The 22612-nt window shown below is 57.6% G+C and overlaps 1 protein-coding gene across 1 annotated transcript; it reads right to left on the bottom strand.

The window, feature by feature from the left end:
• Positions 1 to 12226: 12226 nt before the first annotated feature.
• On the bottom strand, positions 12227 to 22189 carry MAPK8IP2 (mitogen-activated protein kinase 8 interacting protein 2). The gene is made up of 12 exons (XM_055565993.1): positions 22091 to 22189; positions 21021 to 21126; positions 19440 to 19724; positions 19198 to 19306; positions 17882 to 19096; positions 17498 to 17573; positions 17199 to 17371; positions 17008 to 17117; positions 16150 to 16254; positions 15956 to 16026; positions 13326 to 13424; positions 12227 to 12928 (listed from the first exon to the last, which is right to left on the bottom strand). Exons 1-12 carry the CDS (start codon positions 22153 to 22155, stop codon positions 12856 to 12858), a joined length of 2487 nt encoding a protein of 828 aa, XP_055421968.1. The 5' UTR covers positions 22156 to 22189; the 3' UTR covers positions 12227 to 12855.
• Positions 22190 to 22612: the final 423 nt, after the last annotated feature.

Consider the following 22612-nt stretch of genomic DNA (forward strand, 5'->3'; position numbering starts at 1 on the left):
CTGCAGGCACCTGGTTGCCCAGCTGGGTTGTGAGCATCACCTCATTAGTTCCACAAACCTTTGCTGGCATAGGGCTGGGGCACGGATCAATAGAGGGGACTCATCTCTGCTCCTGTGGGGTTTTTAATTAAATATGTATTTATTTGGTTGCACTGGATCGTAGTTGCAGCACACAGGATTTTCATTGTGTGTGGGATCTTTATGTCATTTGAACTTAGTTGTACCACGCAGATCTAGTTCCTGCACCAGGGATCAAACCCAGGACTCCTGCACTGGGAGTGTGAAGGCTTAGCCACTGGACCACCAGGGAAAGTCCCGCTCCTGTGGTGTTTAATGACTAGCAAAGGAGATGAGCATCAGTCCTGAGCACCCAGACAGAGTGGAGTTCAGTGCAAAGAAACCTAGACTCCCCGGGTTTTGGTGTGTGGGAATTGACTGGGTACAACAGGAGGGAGCCATCAGATGCTACTGAAGTTCCCTCCTTGACTAAGGGCTAGAAATGTGGTGTGTACTCATGCATAAAGCACTGAAGCTACACACTGGAGATTTGTGTCCTTATGACACCACCCTTATGGCAGAAAGTGAAAAGGAACTAAAGAGCCTCCTGATGAAAGTGAAAGAGGAGGGTGAAAAAGCTGGCTTAAAAACATTAAAAAAAAACGAAGATCATGGCATCCACTCCCATCACTTCATGGCAAAGAGACGGGGAAACGACAGAAACAGTGACAGACTTTATTTTCTTGGGCTCCAAAATCACTTCAGATGGTGACTGCAGCCATGAAATTAAAAGACGCTTGCTCCTTGGAAGAACAGCTATTACCAACCTAAAGAAAGTGAAAGTGAAGTCGTGTCCGACTCTTTGCGAGCCCATGAACTGTAGCCCATGAGGCTCCTCCCTCCATGGGATTTTCTAGGCAAGAATACTGGAGTGGGTTGCCATTTCCTTCTCCAGGGGATCTTCCCAACCCAAGGATTGAACCCAGGTCTCCCGCACTGCAGGCAGACGCTTTACCGTCTGAGCCACCAGGGAATCCCATGATCCAACCTAGACAACATATTAAAAAGCATAGACATTACTTTGCTGACAAAGGTCCATCTAGTCAAAGCTATGGTTTTTCCAGTAGTCGTGTATGGATGTGAGAGTTGGACTATAAAGAAGGCTGTGTGCCAAAGAATTGATGCTTTTGAACTGTGGTGTTTGAGAAGACTCTTGAGAGTCCCTTGGACTGCAAGGAGATCAAACCAGTCAATCCTAAAGGAAATCAGTCCTGACTATTCACTGGAAGGACTGATGGTGAAGCTGAAGCTCCAATCCACCTGATGCGAAGAACTGACTCATTGGAAAAGACCCTGATGCTCGGAAAGATTGAATGCAGGAGGAGAAGGGGATGACAGAGGACAAGCTGCTTGGATGGCATCACAGACTCAATGGACATGAGTTTGAGCAAGCTCTGGGAGTTGGTGATGGACAGGGAGGCCTGGCGTGCTGTGGTCTATGGGGCTGCAAAGAGTCAGACATGACTGAGCCGCTGAACTGAACTGATAACGTTGCAGCTGAAGATGGAGTAGCTCTATGCTGCTGCTAAGTCACTTCAGTCATGTCCAACTCTGTGTGACACCACAGACGGAAGCCCACCAGGCTCCGCAGTCCCTGGGACTCTCCAGGCAAGAACACTGGAGTGGGTTGTCATTTCCTTCTCCAAAGCATGAAAGTGAAAAGTGAAAGTGAAGTTGCTCAGTCATGCCCGACCCCCAGCAACCCCATGGACTGCAGCCCACCAGGCTCCTCCACCCATGGGACTTTCCAGGCAAGAGTACTGGAGTGGGTTGCTGCCGGTGTCCAGCCCTGGTGGATCCAGGGAAATTCAAAGGAGAGACGGCTCCGGTGATCAGGATACGATAGCTTTAATTAAATATTAATTAGAGATATAAAGAGTAATAGAATGAGGATAGCTCAGTAGGAAAATTCAGTGGAGAAAAGAGGCTCAATAACTTGGTTTACGTGGAAAGCTAGTAAAATTCCAAGGCAAGGAATTTACGTCACTTACATAGGCCGCAGGCGTCCTCCCGTTCTCCAGAAGGAGAGGAGACACTAAGGCCTCCCCGGTCAGATCTTAGAGGCCCAGGCATAATTAGTAGGCTTGATGAGCCTCCACATTCCAGATGGGGATTCAGCCAGAAGGTGAGAGAAAGAACAACATGGGGAGACCAGTCTTTTGAGGAAGTGATCCCATTTTTTATTTTTCCAGGGTCTGTTTTTATACACTGAGATATTATACAAAAGTCACGCGGGGTCAGCAGTCCTGACTTGTATTAAAGTCAGGTGCTTCATACAAATGTATACAGAGGTCTTAGGGGTGTTACATCATCTTCTGGCCAGGGGGCCTGCTGACAATTTATGAATCTCTCCTTGTGACAGAGGTCAGTCCACCAGAACACTTATTTCTCCAGGGGTGATTATTTTTAAAAATAGACACCACCTTCCGAAGGTACCAGATAAAGTTACATTCCTATAGGGTGGGGGTGTAATGGATTTTAATTAAGAAAAGAATTTACTTAGCCTAAGGTCTAATGTGATTAATATCAAAGGTTAATACTTATTTCTCTTATATGTTAGTTATATTCATTAATGTGTATAAGGGGCAAGGGATATGGAGATGTAGCCATAAACATTGGCTCAACAAATGAAAAACCCTTCACCAATACAATTTCTAATCAGCCCACTATACTATACTAATAGTTTTCTAACTTCTCTAAAGAACCTGTTTTTAGAAGGTTTAAAGCATCTCGTGCCTCTCATGGTTGGGAGGCTGTGAACAATCACATGTGGCCGGACAAGCCTGTCAGGTGGGCTAGAGAACCTTCAGAGGAGTTTGTAGGTTAAAACACTCCTGTCACGCCCAGGAATTATTATTAACTGGAGCTCTAAGTTAACTCCTTCTCCGAAAGAGGTGGTGGGGGACAGCCCCCCGTAAAGTCAGAGGTGTAGGTGAGAGCACAACACAGTAAAGTAGGCAGACTCTGGTTTTGGGGGTAGATGCTCGAGAATTTCCAGGGGGACTCCTGAGGCTCGATCCCGCCTTTGCGTATGTCGAGCCTCCTTCCTTATGACCTTTGCCACGGGCGGAGGTCCTCACACTGGCTCCCCGCAGTTTGCCATTGCCTTCTCCAAGAGAAGCTCTATACAGTCAGCCAAAACAAGACCAGGAGCTGACTGTGGCTCAGATCATGAACTTCTTATTGCAAAATTCAGACTTGAAGAAAATAGGGAAAACCACTAGACCATTCAGTTATGAAAGTGCAAATTGCTCAGTCGTGTCTGATTCTCTGCGACCCCATTGCCTGTATAGTCCATGGACTTCTCCAGGCCAGACTACTGGAGTGGGTAACTGTTCCCTTCTCCAGGGGATCTTCCCAACCCAGGGATCAAACCCGGGTCTCCTGCATTGCAGGCAGATTCTTTACCAACTGAGCCACCAGGGAAGCCCAAGAATATTGGAGTGGGTGGCCTATTCCATCTCCAGCAGATCTTCCCGACCCAGAAATTGAACCGGGGTCGCCTGCATTGCAGGCAGATGATTTACTAGTTGTGTAAATCAAATCCCTTATGATTATACAGTGGAAGTGACAAATACATCCAAGGGATTAGATCTGATGCAGTGCCTGAAGAACTATGGATGGAGGTTCATAATATTGTACAGGAGGTGTTGATCAAAACCATCCCCTAGGGGAAAAAAATGCAAAAAGGCAAAATGGTTGTCTGAGGAGGCCTTACAAATAGCTGAGAAAAGAAGAGAAGTGAAAGGCAAAGGAGAAAAGGAAAGATATAAGCATCTGAATGCAGAGTTCCAAAGAACAGCAAGGAGAGATAAGAAAGCCTTCCTCAGTGAACAATGGGAAAAAGACTAGAGTCCCCTTCAAGAAAATTAGAGATACCAAAGGAACATTTCATGCAAAGATGGGCACAATAAAGGACAGAAATGGTATGGACCTAACAGAAGCAGAAGATATTAAGAAGTGGCAAGAATACACAGAAGAACTGTACAAAACAGATCTTCATGACCCAGATAACCATGGTGGTGTGATCACTCACCTAGAGCCAGACAACTTGGAGCGCAGTCAAGTGGGCCTTAGGAAGCATCACTGCAAACAAAGCTAGTGGAGGTGATGGAGTTCCCTTTGAGGTATTTCAAATCCTGAAAGATGATGCTGAGAAAGTGCTGCACTCTACATGCCATTAAATTTGGAAAACTCAGCAGTGGCCACAGGACTAGAAAAGATCAGTTTTCATTCTAATTCCAATGAAGGGCAATGCCAAAGAATGTTCAAACTACTGCACAATTGCACTCATCTCATATGCTAGCAAAGTAATGCTCCAAATTTGCCAAGCTAGACTTCAACAGTACCTGAACCGAGAACTTCCAGATATTCAAGCTGGCTTTAGAAAAAGCAGAGGAACCGGAGATTAAATTGCCAACATCCATTGGATCATAAAAAAAAGCATAGAAAAGGCAAAAGAATTCGAGAAACACATCTACTTCTGTTTCATTGAGTACACTAAAGCCTTTGACTGTGTGGATCACCACAAACTGTGTAAAATTCTTAAAGAGCTGGGGATACCAGACCCCCTCACCTGCCTCCTGAGAAACCTGTATGCAGGTCAAGAAGCAACAGTTAGAACCGAACATGGAACAATAGACTGGTTCCAAATTGGGAAAGGAGTATGTCAAGGCTGTATATTATCACCCTGCTTATTTAACTTCTATGCAGAGTACATCATGTGAAATCTCGGGCTGGATGAAGCATAAGCTCGAGTCAAGACTGCAGACAGAAATATCAGTAACCTCAGATATGCAGATGACACCACCCTATGTCAGAAAGAGGAAGTAAAGAGCCTCTTGATGAAAGTGAAAGAGGAGAGTGAAAAGCTGGCCTAAGACTCAACGTTCAAAAAAAGAAGATCATAGCCTCTGGTCCTATCACTTCATGGCAAATAGATGGGGAAACAATGGAAACAGTGACAGACTTTATTTTTGGGAGCTCCAAAATTACTTCAGATGGTGACTGCAGCCATGAAATTAAGACACTTTTTCCTTGGAAGAAAAGCTATGACAAACCTAGTCAGCATATTAAAAAGCAGAGACATTACTTTGCTGACAAAGGTTCGTATAATCAAAGCTATGGTTTTTCCAGTAGTCATGTATGGATGTGAGTATTGGACCATAAAGAAGGTTGAGCATCAAAGAATTGATGCTTTTGAAGTGTGGTGTTGGAGAAGATTCTTGAGAGTCCCTTGGACAGCAAGGAGATCCAACTAGTTCATCCTAAAGGAAATCAGTCCTGAATATTCATTGGAAGGACTGATGCTGAGGCTGAAGCTCCAATACTTTGGCCACCTGATGCAAAGAGCTGACCCATCAGAAAAGACCCTGATGCTGGGAAAGATTGAAGACAGAAGGAGAAGGGGACAACAGAGGACGAGATGGTTGGATGGCGTCACCAACTCAATGGACATGAGTTTGAGCAAGTTCTGGGAGTTGGTGATGGACAGGGAGGCCTCGTGTGCTGCAGTCCATGGGGCTGCAGAGTCAGACATAACTGAGCGACTGAACAAAACAAAAGATTTTATAGTTCAATGGAAATGAAAATTTAATCATGACTGTGTCAGTTATATCATTAAAAAATTTACCCATTATAAATGTCACAAGGAAGAGTCCTTGGTCACACGGAAGCATAACTGTGGGCTGAGGTAGTGACTGAAGCGGTCAGGGCTACCTCCCTGTCTGCAAGCCCTGAGGCAGAGCACTCACACGTGTGCGTGAGGCTCTCCCCTCCCCGCCCCCCCCCCACGCAGGGTTTGCTATGATGCTTTGAGAGCAGAAAAGCTTGTTTCTCATCATTGTAGCTGTGTTAGTGCGAGGCACCCTCTTCATACAGGCACCGGTATGCAGGCATGCACCCACAAACAGGCATGCACCCCCGACACAGACACACACTCACACGTTATACATGCATTTAATGGCCCCAGATGCTGTCCAAAATGTCCCCGCTCTGCTGCTGTTGATTTGAAAAGCAGCTCTGGGCTTCCTTGCTGGCTCAGTGGTAAAGAATGCACCAGGCAGTGCGGGAGACATGGGTTCGATCCCTGGTCCGGGAAGATCCCACATGCCACAGGGCATCTGAGCCACGACTACTGAGCCCGCGCCCTCCTGCCTGCGCTCTGCAACAAGAGAAGCCACAGCAATGGGAAACCGGGCACCACAGCGATAGAGGAGCCCCCACTTGCCACAACTAGAGAAAAAGCCTTCAGAGCAACGAAGCCTCGACATGGTCAAAAAACTAAAAATAATTAAAAAAAAAAAAAAAGCAACAGCCCTTTCCCTGTGAGCCTAAGACCATCCACACCCCTAAGCGGCTTCCTCGGGAGCCCAGGCCCCTCTGCCAGGAGCTACTTTGTTGGGATGAACAGAACAGCAGGCTGTGGGTGCCAGGTTTCCCCTCAGGCGGTGGGAAGGAAAGGAGGGGTCCTGACACCACCCCCCATCCCCCCACCCTGTGACCTTGATCTTGACCGTGATGACCGCAGGGAGACCACCCTCCCCTCGCCTTCCCATCGTCCCTCTTGGCTCAGGTGCTTGCTTGTCCCCCAAGTGGCCGGAAGTGGAAGCAAAAGGGGGCATCTCCATGGAATAGAATGAATTCCACCTCTTCCCTGAATGTTGTCCCGGAAGTCATGTGTCCTGCTTAGGGTACCCAGGCAGGGCCTGCAGCTCACTCTGAGAGGGACCTGAGGACCAGGTGGGTGTGCCTGCCCCCGCCGGGGTCTGTACTCCCCGTGACTCCTGCATCCGACCCTGACCTTCATCACACCTGCACACTGCCCGGGGCATCTGGAGAGTCCCGCCAGCCCCCCGACCCCTGGCCTGCCGAAGGGGCAGCGGTAGCAGAGGGAGGAGGCATGCATTTGTGCCCCCAGCCTCCTGGGCTCTTTTCCATGGAGACCCCCTCCCCTCAGGTGGTCACAGCCCCGGGGGCCGAGGCACAAGCCTGCCCCGCCGCCGCCCCACCCACCCCGCCAGGGGGACAAGCGGAGTCCCTCTGCTCAGAGGAACAGACCCAGGGAAGGGGAGCAGAGGCAGAGGGACACGGGGCTGGGAGGGTCCGAGATGACAGGGCCCTGGGGGGCAGTCTCTGGCTGGGCCCAGGGTCCTCGGCAAGGGCGCAAACTCCCCCCGTCTTGCACACCCTAAAACACTGTGGCGTGAGCGGCATCACCAGCTGGGTGTCCAGAGCCCGCCATCCCTAGAGGGCACCCAGGTCTCTGAGGGCCACAGCCCCCTCCAGCCTGGAAGGACCATCAATCCAGCCTCCTGTCTTGCCCAGAAGTGGATCTCCAGGTGGTTGGGGCCCAGAGAGCAAGGCAAGGGGTCAGCTCACCACCAGCAGAGCCAGCCTGGGGCAGGAATGGGGGAGCACAGGAGCTCCTGTTCTCGGGGTTCAGGTTCTCTGCGGGCGGTGGAGTGTGAGTGTAGTGAGCTGCTTCCGCTGAGGGGGGTGTCTACACAGGGTGGGAGTCTACACAGGGTGGGAGCCAGGCCCCTTCATGCCAGGCGGATGCCGGGAGCTGCTGCTCTTGTCTGCTCTAAATTTGCACAAAGGAAATAAACAAAATCAAAGTTGTCTTGTCATCAACCCCAGTGATGGCTGAGGCAGCTTTTAGGGCTAGATTGTTCTGTCCTCCTCCCTGCAAAGCTGCACTTCACTCTCGGGGAGAGGGCGAGGGACTCGGTGCCACTGACTGTGGACTCCGGATGCTGCCACAGGGCAGAGCCAGGGCGGGAGACGGACCTGTGTGCCCGGTCCTGTGCTAATTCCGGAACACGAGACCCAGGACGGAGTGGGGACACATCGGAGGAGAGACCTATGCTGGGCAGCAACTCCTGGTTCACACTCACCTCACACCTGCACACCAGGTGAGGCCAGCTCAGGGCATTGTCTCAGGAACGGGGTCCTGGTACCACTGCTCCGCTCAGCACCAAGGCTGTGCCCCCTAATGGCCTGTCTTTAGGGGTGCCATTTGCCTCTCAGCCACCCTCAGCCTGGGGGCAAGGTGGTACTTGGAGGCCCCTCAGGGGGTTTTGCTCTCTGTGCTTCTTTTGAGAAGGATGGCTGCTTAGCTGTGAAGGATCCGAAGCCCAGGCAGGGGTCCTGAGCTTGGCTGTGGCCGGCTGGGTGATCCCGAGGGGAGTTGCTTCTTCACTCCGCCCTCAGCCCTAGTGTGAGATGCTCTGAAGGGCAAGGGGTGAGCCCTCCTGGGGTGGCCCTCAACCAGCTAGGGCCCGGAGCCAGCAGGTAAATGTTCTGGCTGCCCACCTTCGGGAGATGCATCAGGGAAGGGCACCCAGCCTTAAGAATGGGCCTTATGCTGCTTTTGCTCCCTCTCTGCCTCGCTCTTGCCCACTCCTCACTACAGCACACAGTGGGGCCTTTACCAAACCAGCTGCCTGCCCCTCTGCCCTTTCATGTCCTCCTGCCTGGAACCAAGCACAGTGTGCAGAGATACAGCAGCCTTGGGGAGCCATGAGGACAGAGACCACACACTAGGGACCCAGGACCAAGAGGAGCCTGATGCCCTCCACATCAGCCTCCAGACTTCATGTGGCACAAGAAATGCCCTGACTTATTAAACTGTCTTTCTGGGGTTTTCTGTTAGAGCTCAATACTTTGCATCACACCTAACCCCCTGTTGAAATATTCCCGTTAACATCCAAAAAGAATGTTGCTAGTGACATGAAGAATATAAAGTCCCAGTTGTACGTGTATTTTTTTCTTTACCTTATAGATTGTATTTTTAGATCTGATTATGTTTTTTTCCTTTTCTTAACATTTTGAATCATGAACTTCTCAGTCAATATTTCATAACTAGACTCTGAGCCGAGACCACCATTCTTCACTTTATAATGATCTTGCCTACTCTGCTTTAATTTTTTTGCCTTAAATTATACCTCGATTCTCTCAATCGCCTTCTAGCCTCAAATAAAACTCACATACAGGAATGAAACTGGGGCGGGGGGGAAACACCAAAATTTTAGCAATCGTTTTTAAGTTGGAAAGATATAAGGATTTTTTAATATTCCTTTTATTTTCTACAGTATCCACATTTTCTATAATAATCATGTACTACTCTTTATAATGGAAAAATACTGCTTAAAAAATAAAATAGAAACATTCTGCTTCGTGCAGTGTTGATAAACGGGACTGGCCCTGACTTGCTCGAGTGCTGCGCTCAGCCTCTTGGCCGAGCTCACCGAATCCTCTGAGATGGGTACTTTCATTGTGGCCAAAATAGCTTTTTATGTTAGCTTTTTTATTTTTAGTTTTTCTGTGAGTGTTTCTATTTGCCTTTGGGGGTCCCTAATAAACAATTAGGACAGGGAAAAAAGGGAGGAGAAGCCGTCCGCCTCACCTCCGGTGGCGACTTCGATCTTCGTGTCTCCTTTCAGTCTTTTTCAGTGTAGTTTCTAGCATAGACTCTGCATATTTATTTTTCCTTAACAACATAACATTTTCTGTATTATTATTTGTAAGCACACTTTTTTTCAAAGCAGCCCACTATTCCAATTATTTATTTATAGCCTAAATCAGTTAACCCTATTGGTCAATATTTAGATGATTTTTATGCTTTCAACTTTTTTTAAATGCACATATTTCTGGCCGCACTAGGTCTTGGTTGCTGCTGCAGGCTTTCTTAGGTGTGGGGAGCAGGGCTCCCCCCAGGGTGCACGGCCATCTCACGCTGGCCTCTCCTGTTGCGAGCACGGACCCTACAGCCTGTGGCCTCAGGAGCTGTGGCGCACGGGCTTAATTGCTCCATGGCACGTGGGATCTTCCTGGACCAAAAATCAAACCTGTGTCCCCTGCATCGGCAGGTGGATTCTTAACCACTGGACCACCAGGGAAGTCCCTGCTTTCAACATTTTAAACAGGAACGTGTATAAAGCTTTTCATGTAGGATGTTGCCCTTGGCTGGATTTCCAGAAGGCAGAGTCCTGGCAGGGGAGGCTTACTCACTCCCCACTCCGGGCTCCGAAGGTCCCCCAGCATGTGTGCCAGGCCCTGCACCAGGCTCTGGGAGGACAGGGAGCATTAGCCACATCCTGCTCTCTGGCTTCCCAGGTGACGCTAGTGGTAAGGAACCTGCCTGCCAATGCAGGAGACATAAGAGACATGGGTTTGATCCCTGGGTCGGGAAAGTCCCCTGGAGGAAGGCAGGGCAACCCACTCCAGTATTCTTGCCTGGAGAATCCCATGCACACAGTCCATGGGGTCGCAAAGAGTTGGACACAGCTGAAGCGACTTGGCACACACACATGCTCTTAGACTCACAGTTGGCATGCTCTGCCAGGGGAGGGACAGGGCCCAGAGCCCAGGGCTCCCGCATCCGGGAGGGTAGGAGACCACCCAGCCACACGCAGAGGACAGCAGATGCCCACAGGAAGCTGTTTCCAAGGGCGGAAGTGGGGTGGAGGGAAGACGGGCTGGAGGGCAGCAACAGGGCAGGTGGAGGTTCAGCTGGGAGCCACCAGAATTACGGCCACAGAATTAGGAGGGCGAGCAGCTTGCTCAGCTTTCGGGAGCTGCCAGATGCCCAAAGATCCAGGTGGTTTGATCCAGGCAGAGGTGGGAGGTGAGGGGGCAGAGTTAGGGGTGAGGGGTGGGGGCGAAGCTGACAGCAGGGGAGTCTAGGCTGGCTCCAGCTCAGGAAACTGGAAAAACGATAAAACACAGACTCTGTTGAGGCGGCTGAAAAGTTGTTCTCCAAACCAGCTTATGAAACACCTGAACGAACTTTTCGGGCAACCCAAGAGGACGCGGGCACGTGGGGGGAAGTGCTTGAGTTCCAAGTGTCTGCGGCAGCCACCGGGCGTGTGCTCCTGTGCACCTCCGTGCCCTGCTCAGGGTCCCGTTGACAGAATCCCTCGAGGCCGCTGCCCAGGGGCCGGCAGAGGGCGCTCCTGGAGGACAGCTGGGCCTGTGCCTCACTGGCAGCACGGGCGCCGCCCAGCTCGCGGAGGGCGCCGGTGCGAGGGAGCGCGGCGGAGCTGGAGACTGCGAGCCCGGGGAGGGAACACGGGCTGAGAAGCCCCCAGAAGCTGGGGGCGTGAAGGAAGGTGCCTGAGAGCTCAGGAGAGGAGGCCGGGGCGGAGAGCCGGGCAGGCGTGGGAAGGGCCCCCACAGGAAGCTGCGCCCGTGACGGCCACCCAAGCATGTCTGGCCGCTGACCAAAGGCCGGCAGGTAGACAGAGCCTCAGACACAGAGAGGTGGGGAGGTGAGCTGGAGGAGGGGACTGAGCCCAGTGGCGGGGCGAGGGGTGCTGGGCAAATGGAGCCTCCCGGGTGTGGGCGGCGGCTCAAGGGCAGGCGGCGGCTCAGGGCTCCGCCTCTTTCAGCAGCAACTGGTAAGAAGTTTGCTCACAGGTGCTCCGCTGGGTCTCCCTGTCTGCAGGGTCGGGGCCCTGGCCTGCGCAGCGGTTGCCCAGATGCTGAGGGGTCACCGATGACGCCTGGTGTGTGACTGTGTCCTCTGTAGGTGGGTGAGCAGAGGCGCATGGTTTTACAGACAGGCGTCTCTGACCTTCACGTGTGACTGTCTCCCTGGCCCTCCTCCTTCCATCCCCTGCACCCGTGGTCTTCCTCGGGCTGCTCTTGTCCTGGGTTTGCGCGGCGGGTGGGGCAGGCCCACCCTTGGGAAAGCACTGACTGCCACGCTGACCTCAGCGCCTGACAGCGGGTGCTCGCGGAGCCAGAAGCAACGGAAGCCCTTTCCCCAGCAGGCAGGGCATGTGACAAAGAGTCACCTCTTGCCTTCTGGCTCTCTGTGGAGAATTTTTAAAACACCAGTCTTTGGATATAAGCAGAGTGACGCCTGCTGTGTCTCACACACGCATTCACAAGCATGCGGGCACACTCACGAGCCTGCACACACTCCCAGCCTGGCGCTCCAGTGCAGGTGGACAGCACATGCATCTCGTGACCTTCTCTTGGGCCTCAGCTTCCTCAATGACCCAGCGAGTGACGGTGGAGGCAGCCGCCATGTGCTGCACCGGGAGCCCAGCGGGGCTTCAGACAGCAGTTCCGGCACCCTGGCACCTCGGCCCCCGCCGCTGTGGGCAGCACCTGGTCCCCAGCCCCATATCTGCTTCCCTCACCCCAGAAATAGCCAGGGTCACACCAAGCAGAAAGTTTATTGAGGTGCTGGACTGCGGGGAGTATTTGCAGCGGCAAAAGCAGATGCTGGTGTGGCTGGGGCCCAGGCCAGGGCCCCCTCCTCCTAGCAGCGTCTGGGACTCGGGGTGAGCATCAGGGACGACTCCTAGTCCCCACCAAGGCCCTCCTGGGGAACCCTCCCTGCATCCCCCGAGCGCCAAGTGGGGCAGTATGGGGGGCCCTCTCTTTGTCCCCATGATGAGGACGGGACGATCCCTTGATATTCACTATAAAAATTAAAACTCCTTTATAAATCACGGGGGACGAGCAAGAGGGGTCACCTGGGAGCTTCCTCCCCACGCCCCTCCCAGTTCCGACCCCACAGTGAAGAGCAGAGGGTGAGAGTTCGCAGCACAGAGGAGCAGAGACAGACAGGGTGGGGGGGCCGTGGGCAGCCCTGGGCGGCAGGGAGACGTGTGGGGGGCAGAGGCGCAGGGCTCCCCCGGGCGAGGACACGTGATCCCGCACAGCCTGCAGCCGCCCAGGCGTCAGGCCACACGGGCCCCCAGTCCAGTCCTTGCCGAAGCTGAGGTGGCCTCCCGAGGCGGCCCCAGCCCTGGCTGCTCCCGGAGCAGGAGAGCAGGGCGGCTACTCCAGGTAGATGTCCTCTGTGGGGCAGGCGTACTCCAGATGCTGCTGGTAGTACTCCAGGAAGGCGCGGCTTCAGGGGGAGAGCGTCCTCAGGCCCGGGGCCCCACGGCCCCACCGGGCCCCGCCACACCACCCCAGCTTCACCACTCAGCCTCCTGGCCCGGACCTGCCTCCTTACTGTCCGGGTCCAGTGTGGCCTTCCCTACCCCCACCCTCCCCACCCCACGGGATGCCGCTCCCACACTGAGGACCACCCCCCATGCCCCTCGACACCCTCCACTGTCATCTGACCCCCCCCGTGCCCCCCCACACCCCTCGACACCCTCCACTGCCATGTGACCCTCCCCCACGCCCCCCAAACCTCATCCCCACCCTCCCCCCAGCTGCGCGCCCCAGGGGCACCAGGTCAGCACCCTGCCCCGGTCCCAGCCATCGTGTGCACTGGCCCACCCTCCAGACTCACTCACCCCACACTCTGGGCCACGGGCCTCATCGACTCCTGGGAGACAAAGACGTGGCAGGCAAAGCGGCTCAGCAGCGGGTGTTTGGTGATGAAGCCAAAATAGCTGTGGGGGGTGGGGCAGCGAGCGCACAGGGATGTCAGGGCATGGAGCACCGGCCCCAGGGGTCAGAGCAGGGGTGCAGGGCGGGCAGGGCTGGGGGCTGTGCGGGTCACGTGATTTCTGTCCAGGACCACAGTGCTGGGCACCATGAGGAGTTGGTGATCTTTGTTAATCTGTCCACAAGGGTATCCAGCTGCATCTTCCTCCTCCTGAGCCAGCGCCTGGAGCCTGCACCCAGGCCACGGGTGACGCGGTCTCTCCCTGGTCTGCTGGTCGTCCCGGGTGACCCCTCCCCATCCTTCCCCTGACGCCTGGAGCCTGCCCAGCTCCACCTCTGGTCCTGCACACCCACAGTATTTTCAGGCTCTGCTGTGGGCTTGACATGGGCCCTGATGTGCAAAAGCGTCTTCCTGGAGAAGCTTGTACCCCAGCTCCGTGGCCCCAGCTCCGTTCCCTGTGCGGCTTTCCTGAACCTGCCCTTCTCAGCAAGACATTAACAAAAATTACTGTCCAGAGGGTGGGCCTGTCAGCATCCCGCAGCAGGAGGCTCGGGACCCTCACCCAGCTGTGGCCTATCCAGTCCACGCCGGGGGGTCAGGGCTTTGTGGTTCCACCAGATGGGAATCCACAGGACAGCATGGGCACCAGCACAGCATGCGTGCGTTGACCACAAACACGTCACCACCTGGTCTCGAGCATCACGTTCAGATGACTGCGTTCAGAGCAAGCGCCAGGCACCCTCCTAAGCAAGCTCTTTTTATTAATAACCGGCACAAACCTCACACCAGCGCAGTGAGGCCAGCCTCAAGATGATGGCACCAAGGCCCAGAAAGGGTCAGATACACGCTGCACACAGACAGCAAGCCTGCGGCACCCTGAGCACGCTCTCTGCCGCCTGCGATCTCAATCACCACTCGCTCCTACCTTGTCCAGACCCCGGGCACCCAGCAGAGGCCGACCCCGCCCCTGCTTCACCTGAGCCGCCTGGCACTGTCTCCCTGTGCCTCCTCCCTGAGGGGCCTGGGCTGGGTTCTGGAACAGCGAATATCAGGAAGCTCTGGGCTGGGACAGCAGCTCCTCGGTCCCCTCCCGGCCGCTGAACCTCAGAGCTGCACATGGTCAGAGTGTGGCCTGGGGGCCCGAGCCTGTGGCGCCCCATCTCCCTCTGCTGTCCTTTTCTCTCAAGGCCACCATCCACGTGGCTGCCGTGCATGCCAGTCCTCATGGCACAGTCCACCCCACGGCCTGGTCTGAGCCCCGGCCCCCTACCCAAATCTCCTGCCCGTCAAACTAGCTCCCTCTCAATGGAGAAGCGGCCAAACGGGGCTCTGCCCTGGTAAGAGTGGAAACTGTTGCCCAGCCAGCAGGCAGAGTGCCCCCAGTCTCACCACAAGCGTGCAAATGGCACACACCTGCCCTCAGCCCTGGGAACAGAGTGTGCTTCTCACACTCTGCCTCCCTTGAGGACCTGTGGCACCTCCGGGCCCCTGCAGGGCTTCGTGTGCCTCGAGGCTCAGCCCCCATCGCCTCCTCTGGGGCGCACAGCACTGTGCCACGCGGAACGCCTCACTGGCACTGCGCAGTGTCCAGCTGGGCAGGACGGCTGCCTCCACCTGCCGGGTACGCTGCTGCTCATTCCCACCTCCTCTCTCCGCCTGGCCATCTTGTCTGCCTCAGGGCCGAAGTTATCCGCCTGCTCCAAAACATACCTGCCCCGAGGTCTCTTCCACGCTCCAGACCCCAGTAACAATGGACACCGCAAGCTCACCACATCTGCAACTGAAGACTGCACGGCCAGCCTGTCAGGCCCGTTCGCACCACGCCCCTTCTCCTGGTGTGTGGGTCACCAACTGCTCAACGCCCAGGTCACCCAATTCTCCCTCCAGATTGGCCTCCACATCCAGTCAGCTCAGTCCTGCCTGCCCCACCTCCCGAAGCCCGCCCGGACACGGCAGCTGGAGGGCCCTGCACCTCCTGGCTCTGGCCAGTGGCACTTGGGTCCTTCCACTGGCACAACAGGCAGAGCCAGCTGGTCAGCCTGACGGCGTCACCCACCACCTCACTGCCAATGGGATTGACTACCAGCTCCTTGGCAGGGTCGCAGGGCACAGGCACTCTGTGTCCCTCCTGCCTCATCTGGCCCCCTAGAGACCCCCAGTGCCTCTCACCCCTGGCCCTGGCTCAGCTGGCTCCGTGCCAAGAAGGCCCACCCTGTCACCCACTTGTCTTTCAAGGTTTACAGAGTGGTCTCCGATTGCCCCCAAGTCCCAGCCACCTCTCTGCTCACTGGAGCCCCAGAGAGATGTCCACCAGATCCCCAGAGATGCTTCAAGCACTTACTTGTCTGTGTGTCTGTCTTCCCACCCAGACCAGATGGGAGCCTGTCCGATCCTTGTCTCCCGGGCCCAGAACAGAGCGGGTGCCATGTGGGGGCTCACCTCATGGAGCCAAGTGGGCGGGGCTGCTGGACAGCGGGACTACATGTGGGCGGCCCTTGGGGTTGGAGGGGACTAAGGGAAGGGGAAGTCTCTTACCAGCTGTTGCGGGGGTGGCAGCCGCAGAACGAGATGTTCTTCATCTGGAAGAAGTGGCTGCAGCGTTGGAACTAGAAGAGAGGCAGCAGAAGAGTGCCAAGTTAACAGGTGGCCCAGCCTGCCAGACACGCCTCATCTGATCCGCCTGCTCCGCCCTTCCCAGACGCCTTGGTGGTTCAGGGCCCACACCCCACCTCAGGGCCTCCGCTGAGACTCAGCTTGACACCCCGGAGAGAGATCTCAAGATCACAAGAGGCAGGAGGACGCAAGTGGACAGTCAGTTTTCGGGCCGTGGCGATCTGCAGAGTCAAGGAGAAGAAGGTCTCAAGGGCCTACAAGCATCAACTTCCCCCCTGGGGGAACATTCTCGATTAGGTCTGAAGAGCCCTGGCCCTGATTCGGGAAGATGTGAGAGTGGTCTTGGCTGCTCCGCGGTCTCAGGATGGCCTGCCCCGTCTTCTCCCCAGCCCTTTGCAGGATGGCAGCCCCGGGCTCCTCAGCGCCCGTCCAGTGAAAGGATAGGGGCAGGGCTGCCCTGCTCCCCTGCTCCTCTCCAGCTCAGTCTCGGGACCGGCAGACAGGCAGGCCCTCCTGAGCGTCCACTGAGTGAATAATGAGCGAGCAAATTGCATTCTCGGTGGCTCAGATGGTAAAGAATCCACCTGCGATGCAGAAGACCTGGGTTCGATCCCTGGATCAGGTAGATCCCCTGGAGAAGGAAATGGCAACCCACTCCAGTGTTCTTGCCTGGAGAATTCCATGGCCAGAGGAATCAGACGGGCTAGAGTCCATGGGGTCACAAAGAGTCGGACACAACTGAGGGACTATCACATGAGACCCCAGAGAAGGGTCTGAGAGAGCTGGTCTTGATTTCCAGACACAAACAGGACGGGCTGTGGGGGGATACCAGCGGGATGGGGCCAGGGAACAGCCACGGCGCTGCCCTCGGCCTGTCTGCCAGGCCCCTCCATCAGCGCCGGGGGTCCCGGGCTTGAGCCTCCAAGGGCTGAGCCAGCCTGCAGGGCTCACCCCACCCCCAACCCCAGACTGACCTTCTGCATGGCTGCACACAGGATGCCATTGCCCTGGTGACAAGGCACCTCCACGGAGCCCAGGAACTGGACGTCAAAGCGCTCCACCCAGCAGGGACCCCGCTTGCTCCCTATGGGGTCACAAGGGGCCTAGGTTAGGCGAGCAAGAGAGGGTCTGGGTGACAAAATGACCCTTAGGGAAGGGGCCTCACCCAGCAGGTCCTTGGCAGGCCCGGGCACCGCGTGGGCATAGAAGGCAGGAAAGACCCCGCGCTCGCCCGTACGCATGTTGAAGCCACGGAACCAAAAGTCGTCCTCCTCAGCCTCCACCAGCACCGGGTCGTCCACGTCCAGCTCCAGCTCATCGGGATGGCGGGGAATGAACCTGGGGGACGGTCAGAGAGGGGAGGCCACTAGGGCAGGGGCAGGAGGGCTGCGCTGTGCCTATCAGGGTCGCGGAGGGTCTGAGACTCAGGGAGAGGGTCAAGGCCAGCAAGGGGGATGGCCGTACCTGAAGACAGCCCTATGCGTCTGCTCTCTCTCCTCCCCGTTGACCAGGCATGAGAAAAGGCCGAAAGACTCAGTGCCTGAGAAAGAGAGACAGAGAGGAAGACTCAGGGACGCGCTAGAAGGCCCGGCCAGGCTCCCCTCCCCATGGCCCCCTGGTGTGGGTGGCCCCCGTCTGGAGCTGGAGACAGAGCAGCCTCCCCTCGCCATTCCCTTGCGGGGGGAGCCTGGGAAAGCCCCCACCCAGGCGCTGGGTAAGAGGGCAGTGCCCAGCGCTGACCACCCGCAGACCCTGAGGCTGTCCTGGCCCTTGGGGATCGATCTGCGTGCCCCGGGCAAGGAGCCAGCCTGCTCCCCTGGAACCACCCCCTTCCCCCTTCCCACTCACTAGAAGATCGAGAGGTGCTGTTGACAAAGACGTTGAGGAACTTCTTGGAGAAGGTGAGGTCCGGGCTGTCCGGGGAGGCGTCCCCGGGGCCCTGATCCCCGCCCAGCAGCACGGCTCCAGCCTCCTCCTCGCTGGCCTCGCCACCGCTGTCCTCGCTGTCCTCACCCAGGCCGGCGCAGCGCCGCAGGCTCACCAGCTCCAGCTGCGTGTGCTCGTCCACCACCAGCGTGTACTTGACCGCATCGTACACTAGCGAGGCGTCCAGCGCCGCGGGGCCCGCTCCCCGGCCCCCAGGGGGCGCCGCCTTAGCCTCAGCTTCATCTTCCTCCTCTTCCTCCTCGTCGTCGTCCTCATCTGAGCAGGCGGCGGAGCAGGCGCTGCCCGGGCGGGCGGGGCGACCCGGGGCGGCCCACAGCGGGGTGATGGTGTCGCGTGTGGGGTTGCTGAGGAAGAGGCAGGGCCCCGGCTGCGCGGGGCCGGGCCTAGGGGCGGGGGGCGCGGGCGGCGGCGGCCCACACAGCGTCTCCATGTCCACCAGCTCCACGCCGCCTGGCGCCGCCGCCGCCGCGGCCAGGGCCTCGCCAGCGGGCGAGGCAGGCTCCCCGGCAGAGCGCGGCGAGGGGGACAGGCACTGGCCGGGGCAGCGGATGGGCGAGGAGCCCTCGGAGATCATGCGGCTCACGAGGTTGCTGAGCAGCCAGGGCGAGTCGGCGTCCTCGCTGAGGTCCGGCTCCGACTCGGACCCGGACTCGTACTCGCTGTTGGTGTCCTCGGGGCCCACGGGCAGGAAGGCGGGGCGGCGCGGGGGCTCGCGGGGCGGCTCGGGCTCCGGCTCGGGCTCCGAGGCCGGCGACGAGGCCTCCTCGATGGAGTTGGTGAGGTGCGAGGAGCGGCCGCTGCTGCTGCTGCCGTCGTCACTGCTCCGCTCCAGCTCAGTCTCCGAGATAGACGAGATCATGCGCCCCAGGCGCGCGCCCCCGACGTCCTCGTAGTCGGAGCCCGGGGACGACAGGTCCTGGCTGCTGCGCCGGCCCCCGCGGCCTCCGCTGGAGCCGCTGCCCAGGTCGGCCTCGATACCCGGATCTGAGGACGGGGAGGCCCCACCGGGCGCCAGGGGCCCTGCGGGTTGGTTTCCTTCCGAGTCGCAGCCTGGGCGCACAGGTGGCGGTGCCCCACAGGGGCCCGTGTCGGTGGGCGGGAGAGGGGCGGGCGGCTCTGCGGGACAGAGGCTCAGGTCAGCACCCCCCCCCACCCCGGCCTCCCCCGCCTCCTGTGCCACTCCCCCACACTCACCGCTGCCCTGCTGCCCTGCTCACCTCGGACAGGCTCCTGCACCGCTGGGCACAGCGCTGTTTCCTGCCTCGCTGTTTCCTGCCTGGAGGCCGGAGGCCCTGGAGCAAACCCTCCATTGTTGTTCAGCGAGTCCTGCGGTGGGGGAGGGGCGGGGGGAGAGCGGCACTGAGCGTCCGGTCCTCGCGGGCAGGAGGGGGCAGGTGGCCATGGGCACCAGAGCCCCCTACGCAGGGAACCAGGGGGAGCTCTGGGCCTGGGAGCTCACCTGGGCTCCCAGTGTTGTCAGGTGGAGGGTGGTAGGTCGATGCTTGTGAGGCTCCTCTAGGGAAGGGGAGGGGATCAGGGGCTCCGGGGCAGGGGTCTCTGAGCCAGGGCCGCCTCCCTCCTTGCCCTCCCCCTCTCCTTCCTCCTCGTCCTCCTCCTCCTCGTCCTCCTCCTCCTCTTCTTCCTCCTCCTCTTCATTGTCGTCAATCATCTCGAACTCCTGGAAGTCATCCTGGAAGGAGCAGATGGGGTGCGGCTGCTCCGAACGCCCCAGGGCAAGGCTGTCCTGCAGGAAGAAGGACAGGGCAGAGCTGGGCCGCAGCAGAACAGCGACCTGGGGTCCCAGGCGCCAGGAAAGGTGAAAGCAGGAAGTCACAAGTCAAGGGAGGAAACCTCCCTCCAGACCACTCTGCTCTCCACCAACAGAGCAGTTTTTGTTTTTTGCTTTTTTTTAAATCAGCTTAAGATACATAAGGACCTTGGTGAATAAGAGCCCAAACTCCTAAGTCTCAGTGACAGATTCTCAAAGTGGCCCCAACCCACCTGCCAGCCTCATCCCACCCTCAAACCCCATCACATTTAACACCAGTACTTTTTCTTTCAAAGCATTTTAACACAACTCATAACTACAGTAGAGTTTGCATCTGTCTCCGCAGCAAGCTGCAAGCCCCACCAGTTCAGGGCCATGTGCATACTGTACACTGGGCACCCGACCCCCACCGAGAACGGGCCCTGGCCCACAGAAAAGCTCAGCAAAGATCAAATGAATGCGTGAAGCAAAGAGGCCCAGCACCAGGTCTCACCAAACCTGCACCGACCTCAGGGCCTCCAGTCCACTAATCCCTTGCCAGCAATTCCTCTGCTCCATCCCCTCCGTATGCCGCCCTCATCTGCCAGCTCCTGCTCTCTTTCCTAAGGGCATGGCCGTGCGTTTCCACTAGAAAATCTCCCTAATGGCCTCAGTCTCGGGTGGGCTCCCCTCATCGCACCGTGTGTCCCCTCACTGGGACCCAGATGCTGAGACTCAGGCAGCCATTGTCCCTCACCTGTCTTCCTCCCCTACTAGGTTATAAGCTCCCAAGGGCAAGAGCCACACCTGTCCTGCTGTCTTCCCAGGCACCTGGAAGCCTCTAGCACTTGCCACACGGGAGTTGTTCAGAAATGTTCTTGAATGAAAACAAAAATGTGAAGAGACAGGGAGGAGGAGGAGATGGGGGGAGGGGAACTTCAGGGGAGGAGACAGGAGGCTAAGAGAGGCTAGAGAGGTGGGGACAGGGCTGAGAAGGAGATGAGATGGCAGCTGGAAGGGGGTAGATTCGAGGCCAGAGGCCCCAAAGCAGAGGCACATCTTCCCTCCCCCAGTCCAGCCCATGGAGGAGGCCAGGCAGGGACTGCTGGGGAAGGCTCGTAGGAAGAGAGGTGTCAGGTATCGAGGGGCCCACAAGTCAAGAGGCCAAGGGAGATGGGGCACCGAGAGGTTCCTGTCTCAAGGCTGAGCTTAGACCTGCCCCCAGAGACTGCTGAGCAGAAGCTAAGCGAGGCTCTCCTATGAGAGAGTTCTCTGCCCCAGCCCTCTCCCCACCTTCTCGCAGTGGTCCGAGTCATAGCTGAGGCCCAGACCGCAGTCATCAGTGATCTCAGACAGATCTTCATCGTCAAATTCCTCCAGGCTTATGTCCTGTGGAGGCCTGGAGAGAAGAGCAAGGACAGGGCTCCTGAGAGAGCCGTCAGTCCTGGACTCCCTGCCTGAGAGCTGGTCCTAAGGAGGGGCCAAGGGAGACCCCCACCCCAGCTCCTCGGCCCCACGATCTCCAGAGCCCCCAACTCCCACACCCACATCCTGCCATTATCCTGAAGCTTAAGCCCTGCTCTCCAGGGTATCTCCCCCACCATCAGAGCCACCAGCTGCCCAGAGGAAGCACTTGCCCGCAGCCCTCCTCCCAGTCCTCTCTTCAGAGCCAGCAGCCTCTCCTCCCACTGCGCTCAGCTCCAGGCCCCTCTGGGTCACAGCCTCAGCCTCGGGGGAGTCAGGCTGAGCTGCGAAGGGGGAGGGGGGCTGAAGCTGCAGCAGCCAGAGGAGGGGGAGGGGTCGAGCCTGCTCCGGAGCGGAATTAAGCCCCTCGGTCGGCTATTCCTGCCCAAGACCGGCCTACATCCCGAGGTCCAGCCCTCTCCCCACCCTAGTCCCTTCCCCCAGGCTCCAGGCTTGATTGTAACTCTCTTCCCTGAGCCCTGCAGACCAGGCCAGGCCTCCACCACAGAGGCCCAGCAAGGCCAAAAGGACAGTGCCAGGCACAGAGTGTGTGCTCAGCACCCCGCAGGCAGGCCGCCCCTCAGGCTCGGCCCACGACCTCCGCCTTCGGAGGAGGCGCTCAGGTTGGGTGCAGCATCGGGTCCCGGCAGGAATCTGGGGTGGGGGTGGGGAACGGTCACTGGGGCTGGAGGAGGGTCGTAAGAGGAAGACAAAGTGGAGAGGCCTGGAACCAGGGGTGGGGGATGGGGAGCAAGTGGGCCTCGGGACCAGAGAGGGTCTGGGGCTCGGGCCCCCAAAGGCGTTGGGGGTGGGGTGGCAGGGTCGGGCCGGCGGAGTCTGGGGACGGGGTCAGAGGGGGAGCGGTGGGCAGGGAAGGGCCCGGGCGCCCGAGTGCGTACCTGCAGCCTGGCGGCGACAGCGAGTGAAAGGTGGAAAGAGAAAACATCTCCGCCCGATCCGCCATCTTCTCCGGGGAAAGGCCTGCCGACCGCGGCGGGGGAGGGGTGCCCGGAGCGCCAGCCCCGCGCGCCCTCCGTCGCTCCCGCCCGCCCGTCCTCAGCCCGCCCCCGGTCACCTCGTGACACGCCCTGCGACACCCCGCCACCAGCACACCTCGACGCCAGGACACCGCGGCAGCGCGAGCCGGGGGCGGGGGGACCGGCAGCAGGGCGGGCCGGGGGAGGGGAGGAGGGCGGGCCGGGGGAGGGCGGAGGGGACGGCGGGGAAGCTGGTTGGAGGAGGCGAGATGGTTTGACTGAGGCTCGGGTTGGAGAGGCGCGTGTGTGGCTTGGTTCTTTGGGGTGGGGGCAGGTGGGAAGCAGATTGGTGGGGATGGGGCATCAGTTCGCGTGGTGAGAGCTTCAGCGAGGAACTGGCGATGGGAAAGTCGATTTGCAGACCCCTGGTTAGCTGGTGTGGGG

This window comes from Bubalus kerabau, chromosome 1 (genome assembly GCF_029407905.1).
Source record: "Bubalus kerabau isolate K-KA32 ecotype Philippines breed swamp buffalo chromosome 1, PCC_UOA_SB_1v2, whole genome shotgun sequence".
Taxonomy (NCBI): domain Eukaryota; kingdom Metazoa; phylum Chordata; class Mammalia; order Artiodactyla; family Bovidae; genus Bubalus; species Bubalus kerabau.